This window comes from Phyllobates terribilis, unplaced genomic scaffold, assembly GCF_046119375.1.
Source record: "Phyllobates terribilis strain yellow unplaced genomic scaffold, ASM4611937v1 Scaffold_3__8_contigs__length_932513732, whole genome shotgun sequence".
Lineage (NCBI taxonomy): Eukaryota > Metazoa > Chordata > Amphibia > Anura > Dendrobatidae > Phyllobates > Phyllobates terribilis.
Genome location: NW_027362763.1, coordinates 679,187,961 through 679,204,572, shown reverse-complemented (window position 1 = coordinate 679,204,572; position 16,612 = coordinate 679,187,961). Strand labels below are relative to the sequence as shown.

At 42.7% G+C, this 16,612-nt stretch overlaps 1 protein-coding gene across 2 annotated transcripts in view; it reads right to left on the bottom strand.

Moving 5' to 3' along the window:
• Nucleotides 1-3,830: 3,830 nt before the first annotated feature.
• The window catches only part of LCLAT1 (lysocardiolipin acyltransferase 1), a 104,461-nt gene continuing 91,679 nt past the window's right edge, over nucleotides 3,831-16,612 (bottom strand). For both annotated transcript variants that reach the window (XM_073671800.1, XM_073671801.1), the window contains exon 6: nucleotides 3,831-10,401. In XM_073671800.1, the coding sequence (XP_073527901.1) occupies nucleotides 9,902-10,401 (500 nt within the window). In that variant the 3' untranslated portion in view covers nucleotides 3,831-9,901. The remainder of the gene's footprint in view (nucleotides 10,402-16,612) is intronic.

Here is a 16,612-nt window from a genome sequence, read left to right as displayed (position 1 = left end):
CTCAGCAATGGTTTTCATCTTGGAACTCTGCCATGCTGCCATTTTTTTCCCAGTCTCTTTCTTATGGTGGATTCATGAACACTGACCTTAACTGAGGCAAGTGAGGCCTGCAGTTCTTTGGATGTTATTGTAGCGTCTTTTTTGACCTCTTGGATGAGTCGTCACTGTGCTCTTGGGGTAATTTTGGTCGGCCGGCCATTCCTGGGAAGGTTCACCACTGTTCCAAGTTTTCACCATTTGTGGATAATGGCTCTCACTGTGGTTCACTGGAGTCCCAAAGCTTTAGAAATGGCTTTATAACCTTTTCCAGACTGACTGATCTCAATTACTTTGTTTCTCATTTGTTGCTGAATTTCTTCTGATCCCCGCATGTCTAGCTTTTGAGGAGGTTTTGGTCTACTTTACTTTGTCAGACAGGTCCTATTTAAGTGATTTCTTGATTGAGAACAGGTTTGGCAGTAATCAGGCCTGTGTGTGGCTAGGGAAATTGAACTCCGCTTCCCAAAGATGTGATAAACCACAGTTAAAGGGAACCTGTCATGTCCTATCTACTATGTAAACTGCCCCCATAGCATTGTTAGTGATGCAATGTGCATCCCTAACTCGCTTTTTTCATTAAAATTGGTGCAAATATAATGAGTATATAACATTTTATATACTTATCCTACCTGCTCTGTCAGTCATAGGGGTGTGATCCTCGTATTCAGTCATGTGCGGGTGCAATATCAGTCAGTGCAGATATTTGTGGGGTGCATGGACTGTATGACATGGTCAGGCAGTAAAGCTTCCAGCGCTGGGAGCCTCGCAGGAGCTGGGAACTTTACTGCGCACGCGCCAGGGGCAGCCTCGTCATAGCGCATGCGCAGTGAAGCTGGAAACTACAGAGCCTCACAGCGCATGCGCGGCTCCCAGCGCTTTGACTGAACGAGCAGATAGGATTATAAGTACAGTACAGACCAAAAGTTTGGACACACCTCATTTAAAGATTTTTCTGTATTTTCATGACTATGAAAATTGTACATTCACACTGAAGGCATCAAAACTATGAATTAACACATGTGGAATTATATACTTAACAAAAAAGTGTGAAACAATTGAAAATATGTCTTATATTCTAGGTTCTTCAAAGTAGCCACCTTTTGCTTTGATGACTGCTTTGCACACTCTTGGCATTCTCTTGATGAGCTTCAAGAGGTAGTCACCGGAAATGGTTTTCACTTCACAGGTGTGCCCTGTCAGGTTTAATAAGTGGGATTTCTTGCCTTATAAATGGGGTCGGGACCATCAGTTGTGTTGTGCAGAAGTCTGGTGGATACACAGCTGATAGTCCTACTGAATAGACTGTTAGCTGCTTTTTTCTTGCCATAATACAAATTCTAAGTAAAGAAAAACGAGTGGCCATCAATACTTTAAGAAATGAAGGTCAGTCAGTGCAAAAAATTGGGAAGACTTTGAATGTGTCCCCAAGTGCAGTTGCAAAAACCATCAAGCGTTACAAAGAAACTGGCTCACATGAGGACCGCCCCAGGAAAGGAAGACCAAGAGTCACCTCTGCTTCTGAGGATAAGTTTATCTGAGTCACCAGCCTCAGAAGTCGCAGGTTAACAGCAGCTCAGATTAGAGACCAGGTCAAAGCCACACAGAGTTCTAGCAGCAGACACATCTCTACAACAACTGTTAAGAGGAGACTTTGTGCAGCAGGCCTTCATGGTAAAATAGCTGCTAGGAAACCACTGCTAAGGACAGGCAACAAGCAGAAGGGACTTGTTTGGGCTAAAGAACACAAGGAATGGACATTAGACCAGTGGAAATCTGTGCTTTGGTCTGATGAGTACAAATTTGAGATCTTTGGTTCCAACCACCGTGTCTTTCTGCGACACAGAAAAGGTGAACGGATGGACTCTACATGCCTGTTTCCCACCGGGAAGCATGGAGGAGGAGGTGTGATGGTGTGGGGGTGCTTTGCTGGTGACACTGTTGGGGATTTATTCAAAATTGAAGGCATACTGAACCAGCATGGCTACCACAGCATCTTGCAGCGGCATGCTATCCCATCCGGTTTGTGTTTAGTTGGACCATCATTTATTTTTCAACAGGACAATGACCTCAAACACACCTCCAGGCTGTGTAAGGGCTATTTGACCAAGCTGGAGAGTGATGGATTGCTACGCCAGATGACCTAGCCTCCACAGTCACCAGACCTGAACCCAATCGAGTTGGTTTGGGGTGAGCTGGACCGCAGAGTGAAGGCAAAAGGGCCAACAAGTGCTAAGCATCTCTGGGAACTCCTTCAAGATTGTTGGAAGACCATTTCCGGTGACTACCTCTTGAAGCTCATCAAGAGAATGCCAAGAGTGTGCAGAGCAGTCATCAAAGCAAAAGGTGGCTACTTTGAAGAACCTAGAATATAAGACATATTTTCAGTTGTTTCACACTTTTTTGTTAAGTATATAATTCCACATGTGTTAATTCATAGTTTTGATGCCTTCAGTGTGAATGTACAATTTTCATAGTCATGAAAATACAGAAAAATCTTTAAATGAGAAGGTGTGTCCAAACTTTTGGTCTGTACTGTAGATAAAATGTAAATATACATGTAAAAATATAAAACTCATTATATTTGCACCAATTACAATGAAAAAAAGCGTGTTAGCGATGCACATTGCATCACTAACAACGTTATGGGGGCAGTTTACATAGTAGATAAGACATGACAGATTCCCTTTAATTTATGTTTTAATGGGAGGGGGCAATCACTTTTTCACACAGGGCCTGTAGGTTTGGATTTCTTTTTTACCCTAATAATAAAGACCTTCATTTAAAAACTGCATTTTGTGTTTAATTGTGTTATCTTTGTCTAATACTTACATTTGTTTTGGGATCTGAAACATTTAAGTGACCAACATGCAAAAGAATAAGAAATCAGGAAGGGGCAAAGACTTTCACACCACTGCATGTACACAGTGACAATCAGCAGAATAGCGAGTGCAGCTCCGGAGTATAATACAGGATGTAACTCCGGATCAGTAATGTAATGTATGTACACAGTGACTGCACCAGCAGAATAGTGAGAGCAGCTCTGGAGTATAATACAGGATGTAACTCAGGATCAGTAATGTAATGTATGTACACAGTGACTGCACCAGCAGAATAGTGAGTGCAGCTCTGGAGTATAATACAGGATGTAACTCAGGATCAGTAATGTAATGTATGTACACAGTGACTGCACCAGCAGAATAGTGAGTGCAGCTCTGGAGTATAATACAGGATGTAACTCAGGATCAGTAATGTAATGTATGTACACAGTGACTGCACCAGCAGAATAGTGAGTGCAGCTCTGGAGTATAATACAGGATGTAACTCAGGATCAGTAATGTAATGTATGTACACAGTGACTGCACCAGCAGAATAGTGAGTGCAGCTCTGGAGTATAATACAGGATGTAACTCAGGATCAGTAATGTAATGTATGTACACAGTGACTGCACCAGCAGAATAGTGAGTGCAGCTCTGGGGTGTAATGTAGGACTCCATATGTAATTGAAATCTTTAAGTAAATTGTGAAATGGAAATACTCTAACATTTTTGTGGACCGTACACTTGGTCATCCTCTAGAGGTGTACAATGTTAGGGCGCTAACTAACATTTATACCAGTGTTCTTATAGCCGTGCGCGCTCCCCGGGGCACCATTGTCCAGCAGCACTGGTTACCTGTGCACCTTCTATGGCTACATTCCCGTCTTCTCCATTGTGTGCCAGTGACAGATGCACTCAAAGGGAGTCATTTTACTGATTTCATATGCAAAATATTAAAAGTGAGGATGTGAAAAGTTTTCATCTTTTTAGTTTTTTATTTGTATACAATAGCAATGCACTTTTCAAAAGAGTCTACAACACATTTGATCCCTTCACAAATGATTACAAAGTGAAATGAGTGAAGACATCAGAGGAAGGGACTGTGCCGGCTGATAAAGGGATGAAACAAGGATTATGGGACAAAGAAAGAGGATCAGAATATCAAACAGAAAACAATCATTAAAAGCCGAACAATATAAATAAACCCAGTAAAAAGCCCTCGAAGGACGTATACACGCCATATAGCGCTATAGTGCCGCACATCACTTCCACTATGGATGGCTCCATTAACAGAAAAGCTAAAAAAACACAGATGGGATTTTATTCCATGTGGGAAGGAAGAGGGAGCGCGTATAAAATATTGTAATTCATCTGTAATATAAAGTGCAGTTACGAAGTATTTACTACCAGTCATTGATGGATATGATATGGCGCTTATCCCATTACAACCCTGGGGTGATCGATCCTCAGGTTTCCTGTAGGAGGTTATGGGCTCATTATAAAAGACCCGGCTCTTAGGAAGGAGTGCGCAACTAAATGTGGAAAGGGCACAATGAGACCTATGGTATCCTCAGTGGTTTACCAGTCCTTAAAGGGTTATTCCCATCTTCATAGACGAGTGTTGTTGTTGTACTACTAGTAGAAACCAGCACTTTTGCAATTTACCATTTATTAAAATTTGCATCTGTTCATAAGATATTACCACTTTTCTTTACAACTCGTTGCCTAGGAGACCGACCACCACTGCTGTCTAGCAAAGGCAACAAGCGGTATACAAAAATATTAATATCTCAAGAACGGCTAAAATTTTTAACAAAGACTAAATTGCTAATGTGTTTGTTTTTACAAGACCTATCCCACAATACCCATCTATGAAGACGGTAATAAAACCCTTTAAAAAGAGGCAAATGTAAAAATAATCATCCTCCCATATAAATATTTTATTTTGATTTTAAATCAATGGACGCAACTTTACATATTTATAACCCGCACGTTTGCCACCCTATGGCTGTTATTCTTTGTGGCAGGATTTTATGAAAAAAATAAATAAAAAAAAAAAAACACAAAATAAAGAAGTATGAACACACAGTATAAAGGAAACTCCCGATTGTCTATCAGACAAATAGTGTTACACAAAACCTTCCAGCAGAAACACAATTTTTGGATTTTGCCGGTATTTTGTGGGAGATCCGTTTAAAAGTGACGTTATACTAACCCTTCATATACATTCAGGGATACAGGATGCTTAACTTTCGCAGAACTGTAACTTAACTTTTTTTTTTTTTTTTGTATGAAGATGGGCAGAATGTTCCTTAAAAATATAATTGTGAAGAAAATTGGAAATACGCAACAGGGAATTTCGCCTTCCATCTGATGGGTCTGAACTCGAAGATGGTTCCCAGAGAGAAGAGGACTTGGTGCTGTCTAAGTGGTCCAGGTCCCGTTAGTGCTGGTCAAGAGTTCTGAAAAGACATTTCTTCAACCTCCATATATTGATTCCTTTGAGGACTCGCAACAATGAAACGGATGATGAGAAGTCAAAGTTTCAACCAGTTCGATGAAGAATAGCTCTTCGTCTTGGGTGGACACCATCTGAAAATCGGTAATGGTTCCAACTTAGGGGCTCCCATTAATTTTTATTGCACGCCACGATGACCCAATGGGCAAATAAAGAAAAAAAAAAGGATGGTAAATTGTGTTCACAGAAGCCATGGTAGAGATGCTTTTTCATTTCCTGATGGGGCTATTCGTGACATCGGAAACTATGTTGTCCCAAACGTAATGGATGGATTACACCAAGGCAGTGGTCAGGTTTTATCACAAGCATTCAATGTCTTTGATAGATGATCTAACCTGCGTATCATCAGAGCTTAGAGTCCAGGAGCATGACGGGACTTCGACCAGTTGGTGAATTATTTTTGAATGGCAGATTCGCACAAGATGATATCATGGCTAAGGCGATTAGACTGGGCAAGACATATTGGCATGGACCTAAAGTATTATATCTGGGACAGGTGGGTGGATTGTCCTGCATGAGGCTGTTTATAGTTTTAAGGCCTTCTTACATAAAGATCAAAAATGATTGTTCACCATTAAGGAAACTGATTGTTCAAGCACGTAAATGTGAACCATCTCCAGACTGTAAGAATATTGATACTTCGTTGTTGGTTTGCGTAAAAGGCCCTTTCGATGACCTATCTTGTATAAACAGAGCCATCAAAGTTGGGTGAACCAAGTTAAAGAGTAAATACAGCAACCGAACAGTTGAGTCAAACTCTTTCATAAGTGGTCATAACGGAGGCCATTCCCGTAATGTCGACAAAAATTTATTTTGGACATGAATTGGTCAATTCATTAGTAGTGTAAGCGGAGAAGAGGAGTAGCTCCCCGATGTATCCTCACCACCTATCTTGAGAAAAACGAGAGCCATCAGAAGTCATGATCTAGCCATTCCATGTATATTAGATGTCTAGATCCTGACATCAGTTGGAGCCTCTAAAAAAAAATAAATCTAAAACCTACAGCAGGCAATTGAAGGCAGTTCATGAAGACATCCATATCCACGAGCCCAACTAGAACATATAAGGACTAGTGGTGAGCGAGCATGCTCGATACTCGAGATTTATGAGCATGCTCGGGTGTTATGTTTTAGTCACTGCTGTGCTCATGATTTGCGACTGTTTAACAGCTTTAATACATGCGAGGAATGCTTGTTTCTTAGGCATTCCTCACATGTATTAAAGCTGTTAAACAGTCGCAAATCATGAGCACGGAGTGACTAAAACACAACACCCGAGCACACTTAAGATACTCGGTGAGCACCACAGCATGCTCGCCGAAAGGGTTAAGAGAGCATACTCGCTCTTCACTAAGACCCCTTTGTGCGGCTCCTCTTTATCCAAAATGAAGCCAAGCCATTAATATATAAATTGGATGAACATTCATATGGAATATTAGGTCAGAGATGGATTTCCCATGGAAAAAAAAAACTTTTTTTGCTGGAAGTTTCAGCAGATACCTTCTGTCTCTGACGCCATATATTCTTTTGTGCATAAACATCTGTTTTTTGTCTCTGTAGACCTTTTTGCTCAAGTTCCGATTCCACTCCATTGGCCGCCTATGGTGCAAAAATGAGACCATTCTGTGTTACCAGTCTACGCCAGATCTGGTTTTACTGAATACGTTTTAGGTTCTCCAATGGTCAATATTGTTTTTCCTATGACGTTTTTCAAACATAACGATGGGTGGTCAAGCAGTATAGAAGCTGATTGCAAGTTTTCCTGGTCTTGGTCCAGAACAAGACATGTATTCCTACATATGAGCTTGTGATATTGCCATTTACAAAAAAAAACATTGTGGTCTCATGGGTAACAACCAGTTATAATGAAGAATAAAACTCACTTTATTTTTCCACCCAAAGCTTCTTGTTGGAAAGTGATCTCTGTGAGGAGGAAACAAAGCCTGTAGGGAAAATAACGTTTCCTTAAGCATCAATTTATCTCCAAGAAAAAGGAAGAGGCACTAAGCAACCTCCGAAAAAGTGTTAAAGGTCTATAAACACGGCACGTCAGTAACGTTGGAAGATGATTTAGCATGATGAGCCTATGTCCAAACACCTTCTAAAACGCGGAGGTTGGGTTAGATAGGGTCCCGCATACAATTTGGACAGAGATTTTTTATGGCTGGAGACAGACGATCCTCAAGTTCCAATTAAATTGATAGAGAAGGAAAATAAGATTTGTGTCTGTGTCAAGGTAGGACGTCAAGGAAGCATGCCAACAAGAGCTGCCTTTAATTTGAGAACTGATGACGGCCATGGATAATTTTGGAAGAGGATATAAGAATTATTGACTTTCATGTTGATGTCTTTTTTGATTGTGTAAACTTTGCGGAATCTGTCACATATTTTACGTGACCCTTGAAAGCCGATCTGATGACGACCGGTATAGTTTTAAAGAATGGTGTTGAAAAATTTGAGTTACATAAACCATGCAGTCCCACGAAGACATCGTCCGCATCGTCCCACATGTGGATACTCAATAGCAGCAGATAATAAATTACAGTTTCAATCCTACAATAAAGGAGTGCCGGATTGTCAGAAATTCCTGATTGTCGAACGTTAGTTTAACCAACGTGTATTAACCATAAACTTCTAAAAGCGCCATTGTCTGATAGAACGTTCTAAATCTTGGATCATTTTCAAGAATAGTAACAGACCGAGTGTCGGTAGCTACATAAGAGCTTAAAAAAAAAAAAAAAAGAGGGATGACCCGAAACAGATCAGTGTTTTAGAAGATGGAGGACAATCTGGATCAAACAGAAGTCAAGGGTCATTACACATTATTCAGAGCTCATACTCCAATATCTAAGACCTCAAGTTTGGGTCATTAATGAAACCATGAAGTTCAACTCGTGACTCCGGGGGAACTGCTTGGATGGTGGAGATATACAAGGCCCTGGATAACTGTCAGGCCCATGAGGGGACCTGTATGTTCCATGATGAAAAATTATGGGTTGTGATTCATCATTTTATGGTAGACTAGATGAGAATATATCTAGAAGATAATGGTCCATATGCCGATATTACCGCGATATTCACGGCCCTATGGATACTCTGATAGGACATATTTTACAATTCAGATCATTTTATGCGCCAAATCACAAAGTGGTGGGTCTACAGTATTTTAATGAAGGGTTATTCCAAGGAGCCCATTTTCTCAAGATCAACACCACTGAATTGGTTTGAACCAGTCTAGAAAAACTAGTCCCTGGTTTTAGCTCTGGTTACCTTCCTCTATTACCTAGAAAGACCCCTATGAAAGTACAATGTGGGCATGGGTCTATCATATGGACTGACTGCACTGATTTTCTAGGTAGTCCTGATTTGGGGGTTAATGTGGCAATCCATGGAGAGGAACACAACCAATCGTAGTGGATTTCTGTATAGGTCAAGCTATATTTTCCCTGAATTATTTCTGAACTCCTCACCTCACTCCAGTTATGATCTAAAAAAAAAAAAAAAAAAAAGTGCTTAACTAAATATTGAAAGGGGACAGCTAAAATCTGAAGCATTTACAATGGTGCACCAGTCCTTAAAGGAGAGGTGTGAAAAAAAACAAGCAAAACTCCCAAATAAAAGTGGTAGTTATCTAGCGAAGCTCTGCTTATACTGGATCTACATCAATGGACGCAACTTTATCAACGGGAACATCTGCCGCCCATTGGCTCCAAATCTTTGTGGCAGGATTTTATGAAAAAAATAAAAAAACAAAATAAAATATTGAAGATAAACAATGTTGCACAAACCCACACACACAGAATTAAGAAAACTCCTGATTGTCGAGTGAACAGATAACATTACACAAAAAAACTTCCACGTAAGAACACACAACTTTTACATTTTCCCAGTATTTTACTGGAGATCCCTTAAAAAAGGGACGACAGATTAACCCTTTGAATACATTCGGTAATATAATATGCTTAACTTTTGTGAAAGTGTCTAACTCCATTTAATGAGGCTGTAAGATCTGTGTTTTTTTCCTATGATGTTGTGTAAAATGTTCCTTAAGAGTACAATAGAATAGATAACTGGAAATATGCAAAAGGGAATTCCATCTTTTATCTGATAGTCGGGACCCATGATCGTTCCTGGTAAGAAGGCGACTTGTAGGTTTCAAAATCGCGTTGATGCTGATCAGTGATCCGAAAAGACTTTTCTTCGGAGCTTGCAAAGTGGAGCTTCTTCCAAGGACTAGCAACATTGACGACAAGTCAAGATTTTGTAGACCTTTGAGTGGTTTGATGAAGACCAGCTCTTCGCCTTGGGTGGAGGTTGCTCCGGGAATTGGTAATGGTTCCAACTCAGGTATTCCCATCAATTTTAGCCTATGGAATTCTTGTAAGGTTTCCATGTAGTGTGGGCTACCTGAGGCTTTCCAAGAGCTGACAAACTACAAATCTCAGCATATTCGAGAGCCCTGGGTTACCTGGTCCACATGCACAGTATGGTAGACATTACAAAAGTATCATACATACACAGCCCTGCCTTACTCCTGTTTGCCTCTTGCGGCTTGCCGGACGGTATGATATCGGTGGCATGCCAGCTCGATGAGCTCAAGTCCTCCACAGTACTTTTCCTGAAGGACAAAAATGACAATCATGACGACGGTGTACCACCGGACTATGCTGTACAGGTAGATGAGGTAAAAGGACACAACGACGAAGACTGTCCAGTACAGCAAGGAAGCAAACTTTATCACGTGCACCCTGAGCTCCGATTTGCAAGGAGGGATCCGACTGCGTCTCGTGACGTCAAAGTATTTCTCTCCTTCGTAGAAGGTCCGCAGCCGCTCTTCCTTCTCCTTCCAGCGTTCCTGGCACCACAGCTGGAGGTCTTCCTTAGAGGCGGGCAGGCTGCTGACAGGATACCTACGGACGTGGAAGTGGATCTCCTTGGGGAAGTTGCCATGAAGGATGTGTTTCTCGGTTTGAGGAATGTTGTGAGGGTAAGCCACGGTTATGTCATGGATGGCGTCGAGGTTGTTACCTAAAATAGAGCAGAAACGTATAGATCAATCATAATAAGAAGAACTTGGAGATGTCCACCATGGGCAGATTCGCTGCAACCAACAAGCAAAACTGGAGGAGACAAAGAATAATTCAACTCAACCTAGATGTTTGGCTAAGCTTCTTAAAGGCAGATCTCCAGCCCTCTCCTTGTTATTAAAGGGGTTTTCCAATTTCATAAAACAATTGCCCCCCCCCCTCACCTCTCCAGGCTGCTGTTTGTTTAAAAATATCAAACAAACTGTGCTTTACTCACACTCCCCGGGTCCAACATTGTCTTTCCAGTGCTCCTTGTGTCATTCATTGCCTGCAGCGCTGACATCACATCAACAGTGCCGCAGCCAATAACGGAGGTCAGAGGCTTTGAGCAGCTCATGCCGTTAATTTTGGTGGGGCCGTTAAGTTCGGTTAGCACTTCAGATAAACTGGTAGCAATGGTGGACTGGACACTCCGCGTTGGACCCTGGGAGGGTGAGTAAAGCACAGATCGCTTTTTAATACAAACTTCAGTCAGGGACAGGTGGTTTCTAAAACTTGAGAACATCTTTATGGCTCCCCTGTCATGTTCCACGTGCAGCAGTTTCCTCGTAATCCCCTTTTTCTCATTGCACCGATACCCAGAAGCCAATCTGAACAAGTAGAGCTGCAGTAAAGAGCAGGGTGGAGCAAATGAGCAACAGCCTAAAGCCCCCGTCTCACATAGTGAGATCGCTAGCGAGATCGCTGCTGTGTCACGGTTTTGGTGACGCAACAGCGATCTCACCAGCGATGTCGCTATGTGTGACACTTTGCAGCGATCAGGCCCCTGCTGTGAGGTCGCTGATCGCTGCGGAATGTCCTGGACCATTTTTTGGTCCTTTCCCTCCCGCTGGTCAGCACACATCGCTGTGTGTGACCAGCGGGAGCAGCGATCAGGCTGGTAACCATGGTAAACAGCGGGTTACTAGGGGCACACGCACTCCTAGTAACCCGCTGTTTATCATGGTTACGAGCCTGCTAAAGTGAGCGGTAACCTCCCGCTCACTGTAGCAGAGTGGTAACCATGATAAACAGCGGGTTACCAAGTGCGCGTGTGCCCCTAGTAACCCGATGTTTACCATAGTTACCAGCCTGCTCCTGCTTCAGCAGGCTGGTAACCAGGAGCAGGACATCGTGGAAAGATTCTTTCCACAATGTCGCTGCTCCCCTGATCGTTGGTGAGCCTGCCTGTTTGACAGCTCACCAGCGACCACATAGCGACGCAGCAACGATCCCTGACAGGTCGTATCGTTGTCGGGATCGCTGCAGCGTCGCTAAGTGTGACGGGGCCTTAAGGCGATGTGCACACGTTGAGTATTTGCAGATTGCCGGGACCTTCTTTCTCAAGTGATGTCTCGCTGCATTTAAGGGTCATGACAATAGGAGGGCAGTTACAGCGAGTACAGAGGGATGCAGAGGACAGGAACCTGCTTGAGGAGGAGACTGGGAGACCAGATTATGAGATAAAGCCGTGTGAAAGCCATTATATTTTTTTGCATATAAAAATGGTCTTTATTCAAAACCTGCAGGAGTCACCTGGTCCTGATCCTCCACGCCATCTCCACTGTCTTCTGGTTATAAAGATAGCGATGCCAGCACTTACTGATGCAGGAACATCCCTTTTATAACATGAATATTGTCTGCTTCTGCAACGTGTAAGACACGAAGATGAGCTGGAGCGGCACAGTGCGGGGAGATGGTCTGAGCCGGAGATGACCAGACTCTTCTCTGATAAGTGACATTATCTTTAAGTGTTATTTTCTCCGGATCTGATTGTTCCTTGTTTTGATTTGATAGATTCGGCTTCATCCGAGAATGTGACGGGCTGAGCCGCCGGGGAAATCAGGCCAATTTGGATGGCAATTTGAAGGTGTCTGATGCGTCTGTCGGTGGGTTACACTCTGTACTGTACGATATGGCGGAGCACAATGGATAGTTCTGGGGGAGGAAAATCCCTGATGAACGGAAGGAGGACGGACATGACCTCACAATCTCATCGTTCACGTTCAGCACCCCTGAACTGTAGATGGAGACTGCTGTAAGCGGCGGACGTCAGAGCAGAGCTGAGCTGTGCAGAGACCCAGCGCTCAGCATCGGGGGATGGGATGCAGGATGCTGTACGCTCTGCAGGCAGTTATACATAAAGCCAGACACGGCAGCTCACTCCCCATGAGTCTTACAGCTCTGCATTGTGCCGTTCCTCTGTTGTTCTTCCTGGAAACATACAGGATGTTAGCATTCCCATGACAATCACTATCAGCAATGATCAGACGTGGGAGGGCTGTGCTAGGACACAACTTACTGACAGCTGTCCATTTATTCCAATATTACCAGGAGGAACAACAGAGGAAAAGCAGAAGCAAAGGTTTAGACACCCCCTGTTATTTCATGGGAAAGGCAAATAATTACTAGAACAGACGTATCAGGAGGACGGACAGATCGTCTTCATCTGTGATACAATCGGACATATTCTGACATTGTGATTTATGTGATTGGAAAACGTCTAGTTATCGTCTGGAGCCTGTAAACCTGTACAGAACTAATACTTTCCACAGCTGGGGGTTTGTTACAGTTGTATCCAGTGCCAGCACAATTCTCCCTCTTATTCTGACAGTTTGCTACAATGTGTCAGTGCAGATAAACTCTATCAGATTTTCTCCCTCATAACGTCGGACAGCGCCATCTACCTGCAGATATGGGATTAATCCCGTCAGGAAAGGTTCCCGGCTGCCGGACTGAAAGGGAGAAAAGGAACGTTATTCCTCCCCGGAGCCGCCAGCTTTGTCATAGGGGCACCCTACTGAAAACCAAGGAAGTTTCACAAGACTTTACTGGGCTCTGCTCATTGGCCGAGAAGGCCAAAGGGGAGGGGCATATTTGGCCAGCAGGTATAGAGCTCTCTTATTGGCTATTAGTAACTGGTCTCCGCCCTATGACCCGGACACCAGGGTTGGTACAATGACCCCAGGTCCATCTGGGCCCCTGCAAGTTCAACCCGTTATAAAGTATCTTCTTTATATCTTTATTTTATTTTTATATAGCGCCAACATATTCCGCAGCGCTTTACATACATTACCAGGCTTTAAAGGGGACGCGTTATCAGAAAATTACATTTTGTTTAAATCAGGGTTTTGTGTTATATTTGTTTTTTCATATCACAATTATATTAAAATTAAATTATTTTTTTATTATTTTTTATTAAAAATAAAATTTGAAAATTTAAAACTGATCACTAGAACTTAGACTGTTTCAGGAAATGCATATGTACATGAGCAGCAATGATCAGACTATCTATTGTATTGAAGCATCTAATGAGCGTGTGCAAAGGTCATTGTGCAGGACAGGAAGGAGGTGAGCTGTGACGTCACCTATTGTGAATGGTGGATCCTGTGTTATTTACTGTATATAGAGGTGTTTCAGTCATTGTACAGGAAGAGGAGGAGGAGGAGATGAGCTGTGACATCACCTATTGTGAATGGTGGATCCTATGTTATCAGCTGTGTATAGAGGTGTTATCAGTCATTGTACAGGAGGAGGAGGTGAGCTGTGATATCACCTATTGTGAATGGTGGATCCTGTGTTATCTACTGTATATAGAGGTGTTATTAGTCATTGTACAGGAGGAGGAGGTGAGCTGTGACATCACCTATTGTGAATGGTGGATCCTGTGTTATCTACTGTATATAGAGGTGTTATCAGTCATTGCACAGGAGGAGGAGGTGAGCTGTGACATCACCTATTGTGAATGGTGGATCCTATGTTATCAGCTGTGTATAGAAGTGTTATCAGTCATTGTAGAGGAGGAGGAGGAGGAGGAGGAGGAGGAGGAGGTGAGCTGTGATATCACCTATTGTGAATGGTGGATCCTGTGTTATCTACTGTATATAGAGGTGTTATCAGTCATTGTACAGGAGGAGGAGGTGAGCTGTGATATCACCTATTGTGAATGGTGGATCCTGTGTTATCTACTGTATATAGAGGTGTTATCAGTCATTATACAGGGGGAGGAGGAGGTGAGCTGTGATATCACCTACTGTGAATGGTGGATCCTGTGTTATCTACTGTATATAGAGGTGTTATCATTCATTGTACAGGAGGAGGTGAGTTGTGACATCACCTACTGTGAATGGTGGATCCTGTGTAATCTACTGTATATAGAGGTGTTATCAGTCATTGTACAGGAGGAGGAGGTGATCTGTGACATCACCTATTGTGAATGGTGGATCCTGTGTTACCTACTGTATATAGAGGTGTTATCAGTCATTATACAGGGGGAGGAGGAGGTGAGCTGTGATATCACCTACTGTGAATGGTGGATCCTGTGTTATCTACTGTATATAGAGGTGTTATCAGTCATTGTACAGGAGGAGGAGGAGGTGAGCTGTGATATCACCTACTGTGAATGGTGGATCCTATGTTATCAGCTGTGTATAGAGGTGTTATCAGTCATTGTACAGGAGGAGGTGAGCTGTGACATCACCTATTGTGAATGGTGGATCCTGTGTTATCTACTGTATATAGAGGTGTTATCAGTCATTGTAACCCTGCCTGTGATGATAATGAGCCTGCTGTAAACAAGATTATTCTTTTTTTTTTTTTTTAAATACATGTGACACAAATCCCAGTTTCCTCCTCTGATGATCGCTCCCGTTTAGAGCTCTACACATGCAGGTAATATTCGGCGCTCTGCGTTGTTCCTGCGCTGATAAATAACAGCAGATCTGATGAAATCCGCAATCACATCACTTTAGTGTCATTTACATAAACAGCTTGAAGTGAAATCTTCATCTCCATAATTCCATCATTCAGTCGCAGGAGCGCACAATCGTTAGGAAGACGTATAATTGAGGATGAAGGGCGCGATACAGCTCTCATTATTGCTTACAGTGACGCGCTGGATGCAGACTGGTGATTATGTTTCCACAAGCTCCATTTATATAACCCCAGTACAATCCCAGTACCAGACGCAATTTACTGGTGAACTGCTAAGCAATGTGACCATACAAACCAATGCGCACCATTGTTACAAGAGAAAAAAAATGTTCAATCTCTAGAAAGGGTTCTTTACCCTAACAGCATTGAACTATCCACCTAAAGAATTGTGTTAGCCAATCAATCCCTCCAAGGAACAGGTAGATGCTTTCTAAAGTAATATATGGACCATAAGATAATGCAGTAGGATAACCAAGAGGGGCTGGAAGGAGGAGTCTCCTCCATATACTGGAGGAGGACCCAATTGGAGACCACAACTCGTTAGTTGAGGTGGACATAGAAACTCCTCACCGGCTCAGATGGGGTCTGAGGATATCACAGACAGACGAGGCATCTCTGATCCGCAATTCACCGTATAGACCCACGTCATCCAAGAAGGACAAAGCTGAACTAGGAAGAGTGCAGAGAAGAGCAATCAAGGTCCTGCCCACCAAGGGCTGCAACAATGACAGGGGGCATCCTCCGAATATAGAAGAAAAAAGGTTTCCCCTACATCACAAACTGTGATTCTTTACTGTACAAGCAGTGAAACTATGGATTCTTTACAGTAAATGCAGGAAGACTATGGATTCTTTATTGTACATGCAGTAAGACTGTGCACTATTTACTGTATGAGCCGTGAGACTAAAGGACTCTCTGCGACATGATGTTGTGAAGGTTGATTCATTACACAAGTTCGGGAAGGGTCTGGTTGCTAGATATTATATTACAGGTTATGGAATTAATCCAGGGATTAATTGTGGTTTCGGGAAGTAATTTCTTTCCCCTAATATGGGACAATTAGCATCGGTATTGCAGGTTTTACCTTCCTCTGGATTAACACGGTAGAATTAAAGGTTGGACTTGGGTCTACTGAACTATATGTACTGCCCTTCAGCAAAGTATGATTAAAGGGTAACGCCACCCTACATATTTTTATACCTGCTGTCCACAGGATTGGGTTGAAGGAGACTACATTGATTCTTAAGGGGCTGCTTACTTGCAGACAGTAATTATAATTTTTATTCTAGGTGGTAGTGCCCTTTAATGTCTCAGCTCCTGGGCAAGTGTAGGTCAACACAGAGCGGTCACCAGCAGCGCCGTCCATGGTCCTTCTCTCTTTAGAGAGAACATATTTTATGCAATGTATCCATGACTTCTGTGTGGCATGTGCCAGCTGTGCCCGCTGCCCTGGCAGGAAT